The sequence below is a fragment of the Gymnoscopelus braueri genome (assembly GCF_963280865.1).
Source record: "Gymnoscopelus braueri genome assembly, chromosome: 2".
In the NCBI taxonomy this organism is placed as follows: Eukaryota; Metazoa; Chordata; class Actinopteri; order Myctophiformes; family Myctophidae; genus Gymnoscopelus; species Gymnoscopelus braueri.
The window spans coordinates 526,201-545,925 of record NC_137604.1 but is presented as its reverse complement, the minus strand read 5'-3'; the positions used below and the strand labels follow the sequence as shown (position 1 = coordinate 545,925).

Below are 19,725 nucleotides of genomic sequence, written 5' to 3'. Positions count from 1 at the left end.
AGACAAAGGACGTTAAGGTGCTTAGAGGAAAAGGAGCACAATAAAAAGACCCAAAAAAAGTCAGTGCGTTATACAAGGGATTAAGGTGCAAAAGGTCAGTGCGTGTCCACCTAGAGTGGACTGACCCTAGTATAATCCGCATGTAGCTCCATGAGGGAGTGCAACAAAAGTCATTTGTACCTGGTGTAGTCCACAGGTGTGTCCGAGGGGGGGGCTAAAGTCCAAGTAATTGTCCCTGGTATAATCCACAGGTGTGTTCAGGAAGAGCCAGAAAAGTCTGCGCCGCCTGCTGTCAGGCTGCTGAACTCATCCAGGCTTATGCCCCATTCAGCATTCTGACAGCAGTTGGATTGAAACTACACCAAAATCTGGTGGTGGAACTCTTGATACTGCGGTAGAGCCCCTTGCCCGGTCGCGGTCGTTGTAGGGGGTTGAACAGTCTGTGACTTGGGTGGTGCTTGTCCTTGATGATGCGCTTGGCTTTGACCACGCACCGCTTTTTGTACAGTTCCTGGAGCGCTGGGAGCTCGATTCCCATTATCCGCTCTGCCGATCGCACTACTCGTTGTAGGCTGACCTTTTCTCGGGCAGTGCAGTTCCCGTACCAGGCCGTGACACAGCCTGTTAGGATGCCTTCAACAGAACTGTTGTAGTACAGCCTGAGGATGCGACGTCCTACTCCGAGCTTCTTCAGGCGGCGGAGCCAGTACAGTCGCTGCTGAGCCTTTTTCCTCACGTGTGTGGAGTGCGTCTCCCATTTGAGGTCCTCCTCGATGTGTACTCCGAGGAACTTGAACTCGCTGACCCTTTCCACTGCAGCACCGTCGATGAGGATGGGCGCATGGTCTCTCCGCGGCCTCCTGAAGTCCACGATCAGTTCTTTGGTCTTGTCGACGTTAAGAGAGAGGTTGTTCTCACGACACCAGTGTGCCAGTGATTTGATCTCCTCTCTGTAGTCAGACTCGTCGTTGTTGACGATTCGGCCTATCACTGTCGTGTCGTCCGCGTACTTTATGATGGTGTTGGAGACGTGTGTGGCTATGCAGTCATACGTGTACAGGGAGTAGAGGAGAGGGCTCAGCACGCATCCCTGGGGTGCTCCGGTGTTGAGGGTCAGGGGGTCGGATGTGATGCTGCCCATTCTCACCACCTGATGTCGGTTGGACAAGAAGTCCTGTATCCAGTCGCACATGCTTGGGTGTAGCCCTAGGTGTCTGAGCTTTTTGTCAAGTATTGCTGGGACAATGGTGTTGAATGCTGAGCTGTAGTCCACGAACAGCATACGTACATATTTGTCCTTCAGCAGCTTGTTGTCCATGTGCGAGAGGACGGTGTGGAGAGCCATGGCAATAGCGTCGTCGGTGGATCTGTTTTTGCGGTATGCATACTGCCACGGATCCAGCGAGGCAGGTAGCGTGGAGCTGATGTATTCCCTCACCAGTTTCTCGAAACACTTGCTGACGATCGGGGTGAGAGCAACAGGTCTCCAGTCGTTCAGGCATGTCACTTTGGCCTTTTTGGGAATGGGCACAATGGTTGACATTTTGAACCCTGCAGGGACCACAGCCAGGGAGAGGGAGAGGTTAAAGATGTCAGCGAAGACACCCGCCAGCTGGTCTGCACATGTCTTAAGGACCCGGCCTGGAATCCCATCAGGTCCGGCTGCCTTGTGGATGTTGACCCGTGTGAAGGCTGTACGCACTTCTCTCTCCGAGATGGTTAGAGGAGGGTTCTCCTCTGCTGGTGCTGCTGATGGCCCTGCTTGGCTGCCGCGGTTGGAGCTGATCTCAAACCGGCCGTAGAAAGTGTTCAGTTCGTTGGGGAGGGAGGCAGGCGGGTTCACCTCGCTTCTGGTTCTTGTTTTGCAGTCTGTCAAGGTGTGTACTGCCTGCCATGTGCTCCTGATGTCGCCACTGCTGAGTTTGTCTTGCATCTTTTTTGTGTAGGCCTTTTTCGCCTTCCTGATGGCGCTGTTTAGGGCCGCGCGCGTCGTGTTGCGCGTTTCCACGTCGCCAGATTTGAAACCAGCGTCCCGTTCATGCAGATGTGCACGTACTCCGCTGTCCATCCATGGTTTCTGATTGGGATAGATCCGAACTGTCTTTTTTGGGACTATGTCATCTATGCACTTGCTGATAAAGCCAGTGACTGAGTCTGAGAGTTCGTTGATGTTATTCCCAGCGGCGTTCTTAAACATCCCCCAGTCAGTCTGGTAGAAGCAGGATTGTAGCATAGCGTCTGTGTCCTCAGACCAGATTCGGATTTCCTTCTCAACGACCGGCTCCCTTTTTAGCCTCTGTTTGTAGGCAGGTAGCAGCTGGATGGCGTCGTGGTCAGAGCTTCCTAGCGGTGGGCGGCGGAGAGCTTTGTATCCATCCTTGAAGGGCGTGTAGCAGTGGTCAAGAATATTGTCACCACGGGTACTGCAGGCGACATGCTGGTGGAATTTGGGAAAGACCTTTTTTAAGTCTGTCCGGTTGAAGTCGCCTAGGCAGATGACTGCGCAGTCCGGGTGGCGATTTTCTTGTGCACTGATCGCCTGGTGTAATTCCCTCATAGCTGTGTCCTTATTAGCTCCAGGATGAATGTAAACAACGGCTACAATCACGATGCTGAAGTCGCGTGGTAGGTAGAAAGGACGGCAGGCTATGATTAAAAGTTCAAGGTCTGGTGAGCAGTGACTGTCTAGGATTTTAACATCTTTGCACCAGTTGTTGTTGATCAAGGCACAAACTCCCCCCCCACGTTGCTTACCGCTCAGTACAGGATCTCTGTCCTTCCTATACGCGGTGAAGCCAGGAGGAGTGATAGAAGAATCAGATGCTAACTCCGTTAGCCACGTCTCTGTTAGCACAACAATACTAGTCCTCCTCGTCTCTGCGTTGTATTTAACGCGCGCCAGTAAGTCGTCCATAGTGGTCACTGTTCTTGATTCACACAGAGATCTAACGTTCGCTAGCAGGATTGAAGGCAGTGCAGGTTTATATCCACGTTTTGTTGTTCTTACGAGAACTCCCGCTCTAGTGCCTCTTCGCCACGGTCTTTTTCGTCGGGGGTTTGTTGATCCAGCCGGAACAAAGGGGACCCCACCCCCCACCCAGCCGAGTGGAAGGTTTTCAGCAAAAAAGTCCGGAATTCTGTGTGTAATCGCTGTGCTAATGTCCATAAGTGCTTGTCTGTCATAACTCCTTAGACACGCGACGGTGTAGGGAAAGAAGAGAAGGCTAAAAAATACTAAAAAGATGGAAAAACGTTGCGATGTTACGGAGCATGTACGAATGCGGCCGTCCTTCATGGCGCTTCCGCTTGTTCCTGCTCCTACAAGACCTCCCACCTGTCCTAGTCCCTCCTCCTCCTCCTACAAGACCACCCACCTGTCCTAGTCCCTCCTCCTCCTCCTACAAGACCTCCCACATGTCCTAGTCCCTCCTCCTCCTCCTACAAGACCACCCACCTGTCCTAGTCCCTCCTCCTCCTCCTCCTACAAGACCTCCCACCTGTCCTAGTCCCTCCTCCTCCTACAAGACCACCCACCTGTCCTAGTCCCTCCTCCTCCTCCTACAAGACCACCCACCTGTCCTAGTCCCTCCTCCTCCTCCTACAAGACCTCCCACCTGTCCTAGTCCCTCCTCCTCCTACAAGACCACCCACCTGTCCTAGTCCCTCCTCCTCCTACAAGACCTCCCACCTGTCCTAGTCCCTCCTCCTCCTCCTACAAGACCTCCCACCTGTCCTAGTCCCTCCTCCTCCTTCTACAAGACCACCCACCTGTCCTAGTCCCTCCTCCTCCTCCTACAAGACCTCCCACATGTCCTAGTCCCTCCTCCTCCTCCTCCTACAAGACCACCCACCTGTCCTAGTCCCTCCTCCTCCTCCTACAAGACCTCCCACCTGTCCTAGTCCCTCCTCCTCCTACAAGACCACCCACCTGTCCTAGTCCCTCCTCCTCCTCCTACAAGACCTCCCACCTGTCCTAGTCCCTCCTCCTTCTACAAGACCACCCACCTGTCCTAGTCCCTCCTCCTCCTCCTACAAGACCTCCCACATGTCCTAGTCCCTCCTCCTCCTCCTCCTACAAGACCACCCACCTGTCCTAGTCCCTCCTCCTCCTCCTACAAGACCTCCCACCTGTCCTAGTCCCTCCTCCTCCTACAAGACCTCCCACCTGTCCTAGTCCCTCCTCCTCCTACAAGACCACCCACCTGTCCTAGTCCCTCCTCCTCCTCCTACAAGACCACCCACCTGTCCTAGTCCCTCCTCCTCCTCCTACAAGACCTCCCACCTGTCCTAGTCCCTCCTCCTCCTCCTACAAGACCACCCACCTGTCCTAGTCCCTCCTCCTCCTCCTACAAGACCACCCACCTGTCCTAGTCCCTCCTCCTCCTCCTACAAGACCTCCCACCTGTCCTAGTCCCTCCTCCTCCTCCTACAAGACCTCCCACCTGTCCTAGTCCCTCCTCCTCCTCCTACAAGACCTCCCACCTGTCCTAGTCCCTCCTCCTCCTCCTACAAGACCTCCCACCTGTCCTAGTCCCTCCTCCTCCTACAAGACCACCCACCTGTCCTAGTCCCTCCTCCTCCTCCTACAAGACCTCCCACATGTCCTAGTCCCTCCTCCTCCTCCTACAAGACCTCCCACCTGTCCTAGTCCCTCCTCCTCCTCCTACAAGACCACCCACCTGTCCTAGTCCCTCCTCCTCCTCCTACAAGACCACCCACCTGTCCTAGTCCCTCCTCCGACAAGACCTCCCACCTGTCCTAGTCCCTCCTCCTCCTCCTACAAGACCACCCACCTGTCCTAGTCCCTCCTCCTCCTCCTACAAGACCTCCCACCTGTCCTAGTCCCTCCTCCTCCTCCTACAAGACCTCCCACCTGTCCTAGTCCCCCCTCCTCCTCCTACAAGACTACCCACCTGTCCTAGTCCCTCCTCCTCCTCCTACAAGACCACCCACCTGTCCTAGTCCCTCCTCCTCCTCCTACAAGACCTCCCACCTGTCCTAGTCCCTCCTCCTCCTCCTACAAGACCTCCCACCTGTCCTAGTCCCTCCTCCTCCTCCTACAAGACCACCCACCTGTCCTAGTCCCTCCTCCTCCTACAAGACCTCCCACCTGTCCTAGTCCCTCCTCCTCCTACAAGACCTCCCACCTGTCCTAGTCCCTCCTCCTCCTCCTACAAGACCTCCCACCTGTCCTAGTCCCTCCTCCTCCTCCTACAAGACCACCCACCTGTCCTAGTCCCTCCTCCTCCTACAAGACCTCCCACCTGTCCTAGTCCCTCCTCCTCCTACAAGACCACCCACCTGTCCTAGTCCCTCCTCCTCCTACAAGACCTCCCACCTGTCCTAGTCCCTCCTCCTCCTCCTACAAGACCACCCACCTGTCCTAGTCCCTCCTCCTCCTACAAGACCACCCACCTGTCCTAGTCCCTCCTCCTCCTCCTACAAGACCTCCCACCTGTCCTAGTCCCTCCTCCTCCTCCTACAAGACCACCCACCTGTCCTAGTCCCTCCTCCTCCTCCTACAAGACCTCCCACCTGTCCTAGTCCCTCCTCCTCCTCCTACAAGACCACCCACCTGTCCTAGTCCCTCCTCCTCCTACAAGACCTCCCACCTGTCCTAGTCCCTCCTCCTCCTCCTACAAGACCTCCCACCTGTCCTAGTCCCTCCTCCTCCTCCTACAAGACTACCCACCTGTCCTAGTCCCTCCTCCTCCTCCTCCTACAAGACCACCCACCTGTCCTAGTCCCTCCTCCTCCTACAAGACTACCCACCTGTCCTAGTCCCTCCTCCTCCTCCTACAAGACCACCCACCTGTCCTAGTCCCTCCTCCTCCTCCTACAAGACCTCCCACCTGTCCTAGTCCCTCCTCCTCCTCCTACAAGACCACCCACCTGTCCTAGTCCCTCCTCCTCCTACAAGACCTCCCACCTGTCCTAGTCCCTCCTCCTCCTACAAGACCTCCCACCTGTCCTAGTCCCTCCTCCTCCTCCTACAAGACCTCCCACCTGTCCTAGTCCCTCCTCCTCCTCCTACAAGACCACCCACCTGTCCTAGTCCCTCCTCCTCCTACAAGACCTCCCACCTGTCCTAGTCCCTCCTCCTCCTACAAGACCACCCACCTGTCCTAGTCCCTCCTCCTCCTACAAGACCTCCCACCTGTCCTAGTCCCTCCTCCTCCTCCTACAAGACCACCCACCTGTCCTAGTCCCTCCTCCTCCTACAAGACCACCCACCTGTCCTAGTCCCTCCTCCTCCTCCTACAAGACCTCCCACCTGTCCTAGTCCCTCCTCCTCCTCCTACAAGACCACCCACCTGTCCTAGTCCCTCCTCCTCCTCCTACAAGACCTCCCACCTGTCCTAGTCCCTCCTCCTCCTCCTACAAGACCACCCACCTGTCCTAGTCCCTCCTCCTCCTACAAGACCTCCCACCTGTCCTAGTCCCTCCTCCTCCTCCTACAAGACCTCCCACCTGTCCTAGTCCCTCCTCCTCCTCCTACAAGACTACCCACCTGTCCTAGTCCCTCCTCCTCCTCCTCCTACAAGACCACCCACCTGTCCTAGTCCCTCCTCCTCCTACAAGACTACCCACCTGTCCTAGTCCCTCCTCCTCCTCCTACAAGACCACCCACCTGTCCTAGTCCCTCCTCCTCCTCCTACAAGACCTCCCACCTGTCCTAGTCCCTCCTCCTCCTCCTACAAGACCTCCCACCTGTCCTAGTCCCTCCTCCTACAAGACCACCCACCTGTCCTAGTCCCTCCTCCTCCTCCTACAAGACCTCCCACCTGTCCTAGTCCCTCCTCCTCCTCCTACAAGACCTCCCACCTGTCCTAGTCCCTCCTCCTCCTACAAGACCTCCCACCTGTCCTAGTCCCTCCTCCTCCTACAAGACCTCCCACCTGTCCTAGTCCCTCCTCCTCCTCCTACAAGACCTCCCACCTGTCCTAGTCCCTCCTCCTACAAGACTACCCACCTGTCCTAGTCCCTCCTCCTCCTCCTCCTACAAGACCACCCACCTGTCCTAGTCCCTCCTCCTCCTACAAGACTACCCACCTGTCCTAGTCCCTCCTCCTCCTACAAGACCTCCCACCTGTCCTAGTCCCTCCTCCTCCTACAAGACTACCCACCTGTCCTAGTCCCTCCTCCTCCTCCTACAAGACCACCCACCTGTCCTAGTCCCTCCTCCTCCTCCTACAAGACCTCCCACCTGTCCTAGTCCCTCCTCCTCCTCCTACAAGACCTCCCACCTGTCCTAGTCCCTCCTCCTCCTCCTACAAGACTACCCACCTGTCCTAGTCCCTCCTCCTCCTCCTACAAGACCACCCACCTGTCCTAGTCCCTCCTCCTCCTACAAGACCTCCCACCTGTCCTAGTCCCTCCTCCTCCTACAAGACCACCCACCTGTCCTAGTCCCTCCTCCTCCTCCTACAAGACCTCCCACCTGTCCTAGTCCCTCCTCCTCCTCCTCCTACAAGACCACCCACCTGTCCTAGTCCCTCCTCCTCCTCCTCCTACAAGACCACCCACCTGTCCTAGTCCCTCCTCTTCCTCCTACAAGACCTCCCACCTGTCCTAGTCCCTCCTCCTACAAGACTACCCACCTGTCCTAGTCCCTCCTCCTCCTCCTACAAGACCACCCACCTGTCCTAGTCCCTCCTCCTCCTCCTACAAGACTACCCACCTGTCCTAGTCCCTCCTCCTCCTCCTACAAGACCACCCACCTGTCCTAGTCCCTCCTCCTCCTACAAGACCTCCCACCTGTCCTAGTCCCTCCTCCTCCTACAAGACCACCCACCTGTCCTAGTCCCTCCTCCTCCTCCTACAAGACCTCCCACCTGTCCTAGTCCCTCCTCCTCCTCCTCCTACAAGACCACCCACCTGTCCTAGTCCCTCCTCTTCCTCCTACAAGACCTCCCACCTGTCCTAGTCCCTCCTCCTACAAGACCACCCACCTGTCCTAGTCCCTCCTCCTCCTCCTACAAGACCACCCACCTGTCCTAGTCCCTCCTCCTCCTCCTCCTACAAGACCACCCACCTGTCCTAGTCCCTCCTCCTCCTCCTACAAGACCACCCACCTGTCCTAGTCCCTCCTCCTCCTCCTCCTACAAGACCTCCCACCTGTCCTAGTCCATCCTCCTCCTCCTACAAGACCTCCCACCTGTCCTAGTCCATCCTCCTCCTCCTACAAGACCTCCCACCTGTCCTAGTCCATCCTCCTCCTCCTACAAGACCTCCCACCTGTCCTAGTCCATCCTCCTCCTCCTACAAGACCTCCCACCTGTCCTAGTCCATCCTCCTCCTCCTACAAGACCTCCCACCTGTCCTAGTCCCTCCTCCTCCTACAAGACCTCCCACCTGTCCTAGTCCCTCCTCCTCCTACAAGACCACCCACCTGTCCTAGTCCCTCCTCCTCCTCCTCCTACAAGACCTCCCACCTGTCCTAGTCCCTCCTCCTCCTACAAGACCACCCACCTGTCCTAGTCCCTCCTCCTCCTACAAGACCACCCACCTGTCCTAGTCCCTCCTCCTCCTCCTACAAGACCACCCACCTGTCCTAGTCCCTCCTCCTCCTCCTACAAGACCACCCACCTGTCCTAGTCCCTCCTCCTCCTCCTACAAGACCTCCCACCTGTCCTAGTCCCTCCTCCTCCTACAAGACCACCCACCTGTCCTAGTCCCTCCTCCTCCTCCTACAAGACCTCCCACATGTCCTAGTCCCTCCTCCTCCTCCTACAAGACCTCCCACCTGTCCTAGTCCCTCCTCCTCCTCCTACAAGACCACCCACCTGTCCTAGTCCCTCCTCCTCCTCCTACAAGACCACCCACCTGTCCTAGTCCCTCCTCCTCCTCCTACAAGACCTCCCACCTGTCCTAGTCCCTCCTCCTACAAGACCTCCCACCTGTCCTAGTCCCTCCTCCTCCTCCTACAAGACCTCCCACCTGTCCTAGTCCCTCCTCCTCCTCCTACAAGACTACCCACCTGTCCTAGTCCCTCCTCCTCCTACAAGACCACCCACCTGTCCTAGTCCCTCCTCCTCCTCCTACAAGACTACCCACCTGTCCTAGTCCCTCCTCCTAAAAGACCTCCCACCTGTCCTAGTCCCTCCTCCTCCTCCTACAAGACCTCCCACCTGTCCTAGTCCCTCCTCCTCCTACAAGACCTCCCACCTGTCCTAGTCCCTCCTCCTCCTCCTACAAGACCTCCCACCTGTCCTAGTCCCTCCTCCTCCTCCTACAAGACCTCCCACCTGTCCTAGTCCCTCCTCCTCCTACAAGACCACCCACCTGTCCTAGTCCCTCCTCCTCCTCCTACAAGACCTCCCACCTGTCCTAGTCCCTCCTCCTCCTCCTACAAGACCACCCACCTGTCCTAGTCCCTCCTCCTACAAGACCTCCCACCTGTCCTAGTCCCTCCTCCTCCTACAAGACCTCCCACCTGTCCTAGTCCCTCCTCCTCCTCCTACAAGACCACCCACCTGTCCTAGTCCCTCCTCCTCCTCCTACAAGACCTCCCACATGTCCTAGTCCCTCCTCCTCCTCCTACAAGACCACCCACCTGTCCTAGTCCCTCCTCCTCCTCCTACAAGACCTCCCACCTGTCCTAGTCCCTCCTCCTCCTACAAGACCACCCACCTGTCCTAGTCCCTCCTCCTCCTACAAGACCTCCCACCTGTCCTAGTCCCTCCTCCTCCTCCTACAAGACCTCCCACCTGTCCTAGTCCCTCCTCCTCCTTCTACAAGACCACCCACCTGTCCTAGTCCCTCCTCCTCCTCCTACAAGACCTCCCACATGTCCTAGTCCCTCCTCCTCCTCCTCCTACAAGACCACCCACCTGTCCTAGTCCCTCCTCCTCCTCCTACAAGACCTCCCACCTGTCCTAGTCCCTCCTCCTCCTACAAGACCACCCACCTGTCCTAGTCCCTCCTCCTCCTCCTCCTACAAGACCTCCCACCTGTCCTAGTCCCTCCTCCTCCTACAAGACCACCCACCTGTCCTAGTCCCTCCTCCTCCTCCTCCTACAAGACCACCCACCTGTCCTAGTCCCTCCTCCTCCTCCTACAAGACCTCCCACCTGTCCTAGTCCCTCCTCCTCCTACAAGACCTCCCACCTGTCCTAGTCCCTCCTCCTCCTACAAGACCACCCACCTGTCCTAGTCCCTCCTCCTCCTCCTACAAGACCTCCCACCTGTCCTAGTCCCTCCTCCTCCTCCTACAAGACCACCCACCTGTCCTAGTCCCTCCTCCTCCTCCTACAAGACCACCCACCTGTCCTAGTCCCTCCTCCTCCTCCTACAAGACCTCCCACCTGTCCTAGTCCCTCCTCCTCCTCCTACAAGACCTCCCACCTGTCCTAGTCCCTCCTCCTCCTCCTACAAGACCACCCACCTGTCCTAGTCCCTCCTCCTCCTCCTACAATACCTCCCACCTGTCCTAGTCCCTCCTCCTCCTACAAGACCACCCACCTGTCCTAGTCCCTCCTCCTCCTCCTACAAGACCTCCCACATGTCCTAGTCCCTCCTCCTCCTCCTACAAGACCTCCCACCTGTCCTAGTCCCTCCTCCTCCTCCTACAAGACCACCCACCTGTCCTAGTCCCTCCTCCTCCTCCTACAAGACCTCCCACCTGTCCTAGTCCCTCCTCCTACAAGACCTCCCACCTGTCCTAGTCCCTCCTCCTCCTCCTACAAGACCACCCACCTGTCCTAGTCCCTCCTCCTCCTCCTACAAGACCTCCCACCTGTCCTAGTCCCTCCTCCTCCTCCTCCTCCTACAAGACCTCCCACCTGTCCTAGTCCCTCCTCCTCCTCCTACAAGACCACCCACCTGTCCTAGTCCCTCCTCCTCCTCCTACAAGACCACCCACCTGTCCTAGTCCCTCCTCCTCCTCCTACAAGACCTCCCACCTGTCCTAGTCCCTCCTCCTCCTACAAGACCACCCACCTGTCCTAGTCCCTCCTCCTCCTCCTACAAGACCTCCCACATGTCCTAGTCCCTCCTCCTCCTCCTACAAGACCTCCCACCTGTCCTAGTCCCTCCTCCTCCTCCTACAAGACCACCCACCTGTCCTAGTCCCTCCTCCTCCTCCTACAAGACCACCCACCTGTCCTAGTCCCTCCTCCTCCTCCTACAAGACCTCCCACCTGTCCTAGTCCCTCCTCCTACAAGACCTCCCACCTGTCCTAGTCCCTCCTCCTCCTCCTACAAGACCTCCCACCTGTCCTAGTCCCTCCTCCTCCTCCTACAAGACCTACCCACCTGTCCTAGTCCCTCCTCCTCCTACAAGACCACCCACCTGTCCTAGTCCCTCCTCCTCCTCCTACAAGACTACCCACCTGTCCTAGTCCCTCCTCCTAAAAGACCTCCCACCTGTCCTAGTCCCTCCTCCTCCTCCTACAAGACCTCCCACCTGTCCTAGTCCCTCCTCCTCCTCCTACAAGACCTCCCACCTGTCCTAGTCCCTCCTCCTCCTCCTACAAGACCTCCCACCTGTCCTAGTCCCTCCTCCTCCTCCTACAAGACCTCCCACCTGTCCTAGTCCCTCCTCCTCCTACAAGACCACCCACCTGTCCTAGTCCCTCCTCCTCCTCCTACAAGACCTCCCACCTGTCCTAGTCCCTCCTCCTCCTCCTACAAGACCACCCACCTGTCCTAGTCCCTCCTCCTACAAGACCTCCCACCTGTCCTAGTCCCTCCTCCTCCTACAAGACCTCCCACCTGTCCTAGTCCCTCCTCCTCCTCCTACAAGACCACCCACCTGTCCTAGTCCCTCCTCCTCCTCCTACAAGACCTCCCACATGTCCTAGTCCCTCCTCCTCCTCCTACAAGACCACCCACCTGTCCTAGTCCCTCCTCCTCCTCCTACAAGACCTCCCACCTGTCCTAGTCCCTCCTCCTCCTACAAGACCACCCACCTGTCCTAGTCCCTCCTCCTCCTACAAGACCTCCCACCTGTCCTAGTCCCTCCTCCTCCTCCTACAAGACCTCCCACCTGTCCTAGTCCCTCCTCCTCCTTCTACAAGACCACCCACCTGTCCTAGTCCCTCCTCCTCCTCCTACAAGACCTCCCACATGTCCTAGTCCCTCCTCCTCCTCCTCCTACAAGACCACCCACCTGTCCTAGTCCCTCCTCCTCCTCCTACAAGACCTCCCACCTGTCCTAGTCCCTCCTCCTCCTACAAGACCACCCACCTGTCCTAGTCCCTCCTCCTCCTCCTCCTACAAGACCTCCCACCTGTCCTAGTCCCTCCTCCTCCTACAAGACCACCCACCTGTCCTAGTCCCTCCTCCTCCTCCTCCTACAAGACCACCCACCTGTCCTAGTCCCTCCTCCTCCTCCTACAAGACCTCCCACCTGTCCTAGTCCCTCCTCCTCCTCCTACAAGACCTCCCACCTGTCCTAGTCCCTCCTCCTCCTCCTACAAGACCTCCCACCTGTCCTAGTCCCTCCTCCTCCTACAAGACCACCCACCTGTCCTAGTCCCTCCTCCTCCTCCTACAAGACCTCCCACCTGTCCTAGTCCCTCCTCCTCCTCCTACAAGACCACCCACCTGTCCTAGTCCCTCCTCCTACAAGACCTCCCACCTGTCCTAGTCCCTCCTCCTCCTACAAGACCTCCCACCTGTCCTAGTCCCTCCTCCTCCTCCTACAAGACCACCCACCTGTCCTAGTCCCTCCTCCTCCTCCTACAAGACCTCCCACATGTCCTAGTCCCTCCTCCTCCTCCTACAAGACCACCCACCTGTCCTAGTCCCTCCTCCTCCTCCTACAAGACCTCCCACCTGTCCTAGTCCCTCCTCCTCCTACAAGACCACCCACCTGTCCTAGTCCCTCCTCCTCCTACAAGACCTCCCACCTGTCCTAGTCCCTCCTCCTCCTCCTACAAGACCTCCCACCTGTCCTAGTCCCTCCTCCTCCTTCTACAAGACCACCCACCTGTCCTAGTCCCTCCTCCTCCTCCTACAAGACCTCCCACATGTCCTAGTCCCTCCTCCTCCTCCTCCTACAAGACCACCCACCTGTCCTAGTCCCTCCTCCTCCTCCTACAAGACCTCCCACCTGTCCTAGTCCCTCCTCCTCCTACAAGACCACCCACCTGTCCTAGTCCCTCCTCCTCCTCCTCCTACAAGACCTCCCACCTGTCCTAGTCCCTCCTCCTCCTACAAGACCACCCACCTGTCCTAGTCCCTCCTCCTCCTCCTCCTACAAGACCACCCACCTGTCCTAGTCCCTCCTCCTCCTCCTACAAGACCTCCCACCTGTCCTAGTCCCTCCTCCTCCTACAAGACCACCCACCTGTCCTAGTCCCTCCTCCTCCTCCTACAAGACCTCCCACCTGTCCTAGTCCCTCCTCCTCCTCCTACAAGACCACCCACCTGTCCTAGTCCCTCCTCCTCCTCCTACAAGACCACCCACCTGTCCTAGTCCCTCCTCCTCCTCCTACAAGACCTCCCACCTGTCCTAGTCCCTCCTCCTCCTCCTACAAGACCACCCACCTGTCCTAGTCCCTCCTCCTCCTCCTACAAGACCACCCACCTGTCCTAGTCCCTCCTCCTCCTCCTACAATACCTCCCACCTGTCCTAGTCCCTCCTCCTCCTACAAGACCACCCACCTGTCCTAGTCCCTCCTCCTCCTCCTACAAGACCTCCCACATGTCCTAGTCCCTCCTCCTCCTCCTACAAGACCTCCCACCTGTCCTAGTCCCTCCTCCTCCTCCTACAAGACCACCCACCTGTCCTAGTCCCTCCTCCTCCTCCTACAAGACCTCCCACCTGTCCTAGTCCCTCCTCCTACAAGACCTCCCACCTGTCCTAGTCCCTCCTCCTCCTCCTACAAGACCACCCACCTGTCCTAGTCCCTCCTCCTCCTCCTACAAGACCTCCCACCTGTCCTAGTCCCTCCTCCTCCTCCTACAAGACCTCCCACCTGTCCTAGTCCCTCCTCCTCCTCCTCCTACAAGACCACCCACCTGTCCTAGTCCCTCCTCCTCCTACAAGACTACCCACCTGTCCTAGTCCCTCCTCCTCCTCCTACAAGACCACCCACCTGTCCTAGTCCCTCCTCCTCCTCCTACAAGACCTCCCACCTGTCCTAGTCCCTCCTCCTCCTCCTACAAGACCACCCACCTGTCCTAGTCCCTCCTCCTCCTCCTACAAGACCTCCCACCTGTCCTAGTCCCTCCTCCTCCTCCTACAAGACCTCCCACCTGTCCTAGTCCCTCCTCCTACAAGACCACCCACCTGTCCTAGTCCCTCCTCCTCCTCCTACAAGACCTCCCACCTGTCCTAGTCCCTCATCCTCCTCCTACAAGACCACCCACCTGTCCTAGTCCCTCCTCCTCCTCCTACAAGACCTCCCACCTGTCCTAGTCCCTCCTCCTCCTCCTACAAGACCACCCACCTGTCCTAGTCCCTCCTCCTCCTACAAGACCTCCCACCTGTCCTAGTCCCTCCTCCTCCTCCTACAAGACCTCCCACCTGTCCTAGTCCCTCCTCCTACAAGACTACCCACCTGTCCTAGTCCCTCCTCCTCCTCCTACAAGACCACCCACCTGTCCTAGTCCCTCCTCCTCCTCCTACAAGACTACCCACCTGTCCTAGTCCCTCCTCCTCCTCCTACAAGACCACCCACCTGTCCTAGTCCCTCCTCCTCCTACAAGACCTCCCACCTGTCCTAGTCCCTCCTCCTCCTACAAGACCACCCACCTGTCCTAGTCCCTCCTCCTCCTCCTACAAGACCTCCCACCTGTCCTAGTCCCTCCTCCTCCTCCTCCTACAAGACCACCCACCTGTCCTAGTCCCTCCTCTTCCTCCTACAAGACCTCCCACCTGTCCTAGTCCCTCCTCCTACAAGACCACCCACCTGTCCTAGTCCCTCCTCTTCCTCCTACAAGACCTCCCACCTGTCCTAGTCCCTCCTCCTACAAGACCTCCCACCTGTCCTAGTCCCTCCTCCTCCTACAAGACCTCCCACCTGTCCTAGTCCCTCCTCCTCCTACAAGACCTCCCACCTGTCCTAGTCCCTCCTCCTCCTACAAGACCACCCACCTGTCCTAGTCCCTCCTCCTCCTACAAGACCTCCCACCTGTCCTAGTCCCTCCTCCTCCTACAAGACCTCCCACCTGTCCTAGTCCCTCCTCCTCCTCCTACAAGACCTCCCACCTGTCCTAGTCCCTCCTCCTCCTCCTACAAGACCACCCACCTGTCCTAGTCCCTCCTCCTCCTACAAGACCTCCCACCTGTCCTAGTCCCTCCTCCTCCTACAAGACCTCCCACCTGTCCTAGTCCCTCCTCCTCCTCCTACAAGACCTCCCACCTGTCCTAGTCCCTCCTCCGCCTCCTACAAGACCACCCACCTGTCCTAGTCCCTCCTCCTCCTACAAGACCTCCCACCTGTCCTAGTCCCTCCTCCTCCTACAAGACCTCCCACCTGTCCTAGTCCCTCCTCCTCCTCCTACAAGACCACCCACCTGTCCTAGTCCCTCCTCCTCCTACAAGACCTCCCACCTGTCCTAGTCCCTCCTCCTCCTCCTACAAGACCTCCCACCTGTCCTAGTCCCTCCTCCGCCTCCTACAAGACCACCCACCTGTCCTAGTCCCTCCTCCTCCTACAAGACCTCCCACCTGTCCTAGTCCCTCCTCCTCCTACAAGACCTCCCACCTGTCCTAGTCCCTCCTCCTCCTCCTACAAGACCACCCACCTGTCCTAGTCCCTCCTCCTCCTACAAGACCACCCACCTGTCCTAGTCCCTCCTCCTCCTACAAGACCTCCCACCTGTCCTAGTCCCTCCTCTTCCTCCTACAAGACCTCCCACCTGTCCTAGTCCCTCCTCCTACAAGACCACCCACCTGTCCTAGTCCCTCCTCCTCCTACAAGACCTCCCACCTGTCCTAGTCCCTCCTCCTCCTACAAGACCTCCCACCTGTCCTAGTCCCTCCTCCTCCTACAAGACCTCCCACCTGTCCTAGTCCCTCCTCCTCCTACAAGACCACCCACCTGTCCTAGTCCCTCCTCCTCCTCCTACAAGACCACCCACCTGTCCTAGTCCCTCCTCCTACAAGACCTCCCACCTATCCTAGTCCCTCCTCCTCCTCCTACAAGACCACCCACCTGTCCTAGTCCCTCCTCCTACAAGACCTCCCACCTATCCTAGTCCCTCCTCCTACAAGACCTCCCACATGTCCCTAGTCCCTCCTCCTCCTACAAGACCACCCACCTGTCCTAGTCCCTCCTCCTCCTCCTACAAGACCTCCCACCTGTCCTAGTCCCTCCTCCTACAAGACCTCCCACCTATCCTAGTCCCTCCTCCTACAAGACCTCCCACCTGTCCTAGTCCCTCCTCCTACAAGACCTCCCACCTGTCCTAGTCCCTCCTCCTACAAGACCTCCCACCTGTCCTAGTCCCTCCTCCTACAAGACCTCCCACCTGTCCTAGTCCCTCCTCCTACAAGACCTCCCACCTGTCCTAGTCCCTCCTCCTACAAGACCTCCCACCTGTCCTAGTCCCTCCTCCTACAAGACCTCCCACCTGTCCTAGTCCCTCCTCCTCCTCATGAAAGGACGGCCCATGGCTCCCAGTTGTTTATAAAATGCTGTAGAGCAGTGGTTTGGATACATATATATACATATGTATACATATATATAAATATACATATATATATACATATATATATACATATATATATACATATATATACATATATAAACATATATATGTATATATACCAAATGTCCATATGGTTCCATTCGTACTCTGAGTTACATATATGTAGGCAAATCATTTTGCTCTGAGTTACATATATGTTGCGTAATGCATTTATTTATTTATTATTGAGAACAGAATGGAAGTGTTTTATGTTTTCTTTGCTGATTTTAAGTAAGAAAAAGAAAGGAACTAACCAGTATTAACTTCAAATTAAAACCTGTATTGAGTAACCATAGTACAACGCTTTCTACTATTCAGTGAGTCTTATTTTGAAAAGCCACCACAGGAAGTCTGATAGTTAATCACTGGCTACTTGTTGCTACCCTATGGTCTCTACTGTTTAAGAGTTTAATGAACGGATCACAAAACAGTGTGTATTGTTGTGTTGTTGTGTATTGTTGTGTTAAACAGTGTGTATTGTTGTGTTGTTCTTTAACAGTGTGTATTGTTGTGTTGTTGTAGGTAAAGACTTTAACAGTGTGTATTGTTGTGTTGTGTTGTAGGTAAAGACTTTAACAGTGTGTATTGTTGTGTTGTGTTGTAGGTAAAGACTTTAACAGTGTGTATTGTTGTGTTGTTGTAGGTAAAGACTTTAACAGTGTGTATTGTTGTGTTGTGTTGTAGGTAAAGACTTTAACAGTGTGTATTGTTGTGTTGTTAAAAGTGTGTATTGTTGTGTTGTTGTAGGTAAAGACCTGATTAACTTCAGTAAACGTCGTAAAGTTGCAGAAATCACCGGAGAAATTCAACAATACCAGAACCAGCCTTATTGTTTAAGACCTGAACCCAGCATGAAGGTAACAGACACTAATGATAATATATACACACTATATTCTACACACACACTACACATAGACACTAATTGTTAGGATTGAACGTTCAAACTGGAACCACAAACCACCAGTTTATTTACCTGGTCAACAGACACATGGTTGTTAAACATTGATCAACAGACACATGGTTATTAAACCAAGATCAACAGACACATGGTTATTAAACCAAGATCAACAGACACATGGTTATTAAACCAAGTTCAACAGACACATGGTTATTAAACCAAGATCAACAGACACATGGTTATTAAACCAAGTTCAACAGACACATGGTTATTAAACCAAGTTCAACAGACACATGGTTATTAAACCAAGTTCAACAGACACATGGTTCTTAAACCAAGATCAACAGACACATGGTTATTAAACCAAGATCAACAGACACATGGTTATTAAACATTGATCAACAGACACATGGTTATTAAACCAAGATCAACAGACACATGGTTATTAAACATTGATCAACAGACACGTGACAAACACAGAGGCTGGCTGTGCATGTGTTTGGAGACAAAGGGAGAATGGGAATCCAGTCCTGTTTGTAGTGGGAGGAAGTGAGGTCGGTACCACTGAACCCCATGGTGGCGTCTCCTTCTGGAGCGGAGGGGAAATTAACCTTGTCGTTTTTAACAGCCGCCCCCGGAGTTGTGCAGCAAATACGTTCATTTGGTTTCTTCAGTGATTTCAGGGAGTGGGATTAATCTGGAAACAGGGCGTATGTATTCTCGACCTTGAATAATGACTTGATCACTGCGAACCTTTCCATGCTTTCCATGGAAGGTTTCAGTTATCCTTCCAATAGGCCATGATGCTCGAGGAAGTTGATGGTCAACTATCATCACAACCTGACCTGAATTCAACTTCTCCTTGGCAGTCGCCCATGTTTGCCTGGCTTGAAGGTTTGGCCGGTAGAATTCGATAAAGGCTGACCAAAACTGATCAGCCAAGTTCTGACTGTGACGCCATCTTCTTTGGCCAAGGAGTTCACTTGAACAATAGATTGCCTGGAGAACAGAGGAGTCAGGCCGCCCCATCAACAACGGGTTTGGTGTGACAGGGTCAGGGGTCAGCAAGGTCAGAGGAAATGTATGCAAGTGGTTTTGAGTTCAGAATACCTTCAATCAGGACACTGTGTAGGACTCTTTCCTAGAACAACACGGAGGGACATTTTCATTGATTTGATCTTTGGATGGATTATGGTAGATGGAGACACCTTCTACACATTAAACTGCTATACCGCCATAGGTTGCTCCAGTGATCTCTGCGACAGCTGAGTGAGTAGCCAGGAATCTGTATCTCATCTGCCCCATCTGGAATGGTGGAGTCCAGGAAAGTCTCTACTAAGATGACGAGGTGTTGTTTTAAGTACTGGGGGCTGATGGTAGGTGTTGTAAGTACTGAGAGCTGATGGTAGGTGTTGTAAGTACTGAGAGCTGATGGTAGGTGTTGTAAGTACTGAGAGCTGATGGTAGGTGTTGTAAGTACTGGGAGCTGATGGTAGGTGTTGTAAGTACTGAGAGCTGATGGTAGGTGTTGTAAGTACTGAGAGCTGATGGTAGGTGTTGTAAGTACTGAGAGCTGATGGTAGGTGTTGTAAGTACTGAGAGCTGATGGTAGGTGTTGTAAGTACTGGGAGCTGATGGTAGGTGTTGTAAGTACTGAGAGCTGATGGTAGGTGTTGTAAGTACTGAGAGCTGATGGTAGGTGTTGTAAGTACTGAGAGCTGATGGTAGGTGTTGTAAGTACTGAGAGCTGATGGTAGGTGTTGTAAGTACTGAGAGCTGATGGTAGGTGTTGTAAGTACTGAGAGCTGATGGTAGGTGTTGTAAGTACTGAGAGCTGATGGTAGGTGTTGTAAGTACTGAGAGCTGATGGTAGGTGTTGTAAGTACTGAGAGCTGATGGTAGGTGTTGTAAGTACTGAGAGCTGATGGTAGGTGTTGTAAGTACTGAGAGCTGATTGTAGGTGTTGTAAGTACTGAGAGCTGATGGTAGGTGTTGTAAGTACTGGGAGCTGATGGTAGGTGTTGTTGTAAGTACTGGGAGCTGATGGTAGGTGTTGTTGTAAGTACTGGGAGCTGATGGTAGGTGTTGTTTTAAGTACTGGGAGCTGATGGTAGGTGTTGTAAGTACTGGAGCTGATGGTAGGTGTTGTAAGTACTGGGAGCTGATGGTAGGTGTTGTAAGTA

General features: G+C 55.2%; 1 protein-coding gene across 1 annotated transcript in view; it reads left to right on the top strand.

The window, feature by feature from the left end:
- Nucleotides 1-19,725, top strand: part of LOC308074026 (son of sevenless homolog 1-like) — a gene marked incomplete at its 5' end in the record, with an annotated part of 159,817 nt that overhangs the window by 67,081 nt on the left and 73,011 nt on the right. Inside the window, 1 exon segment of the mRNA XM_080413363.1 lies at nt 17,392-17,501. Coding sequence (XP_080269489.1) covers nt 17,392-17,501 — 110 coding nt within the window.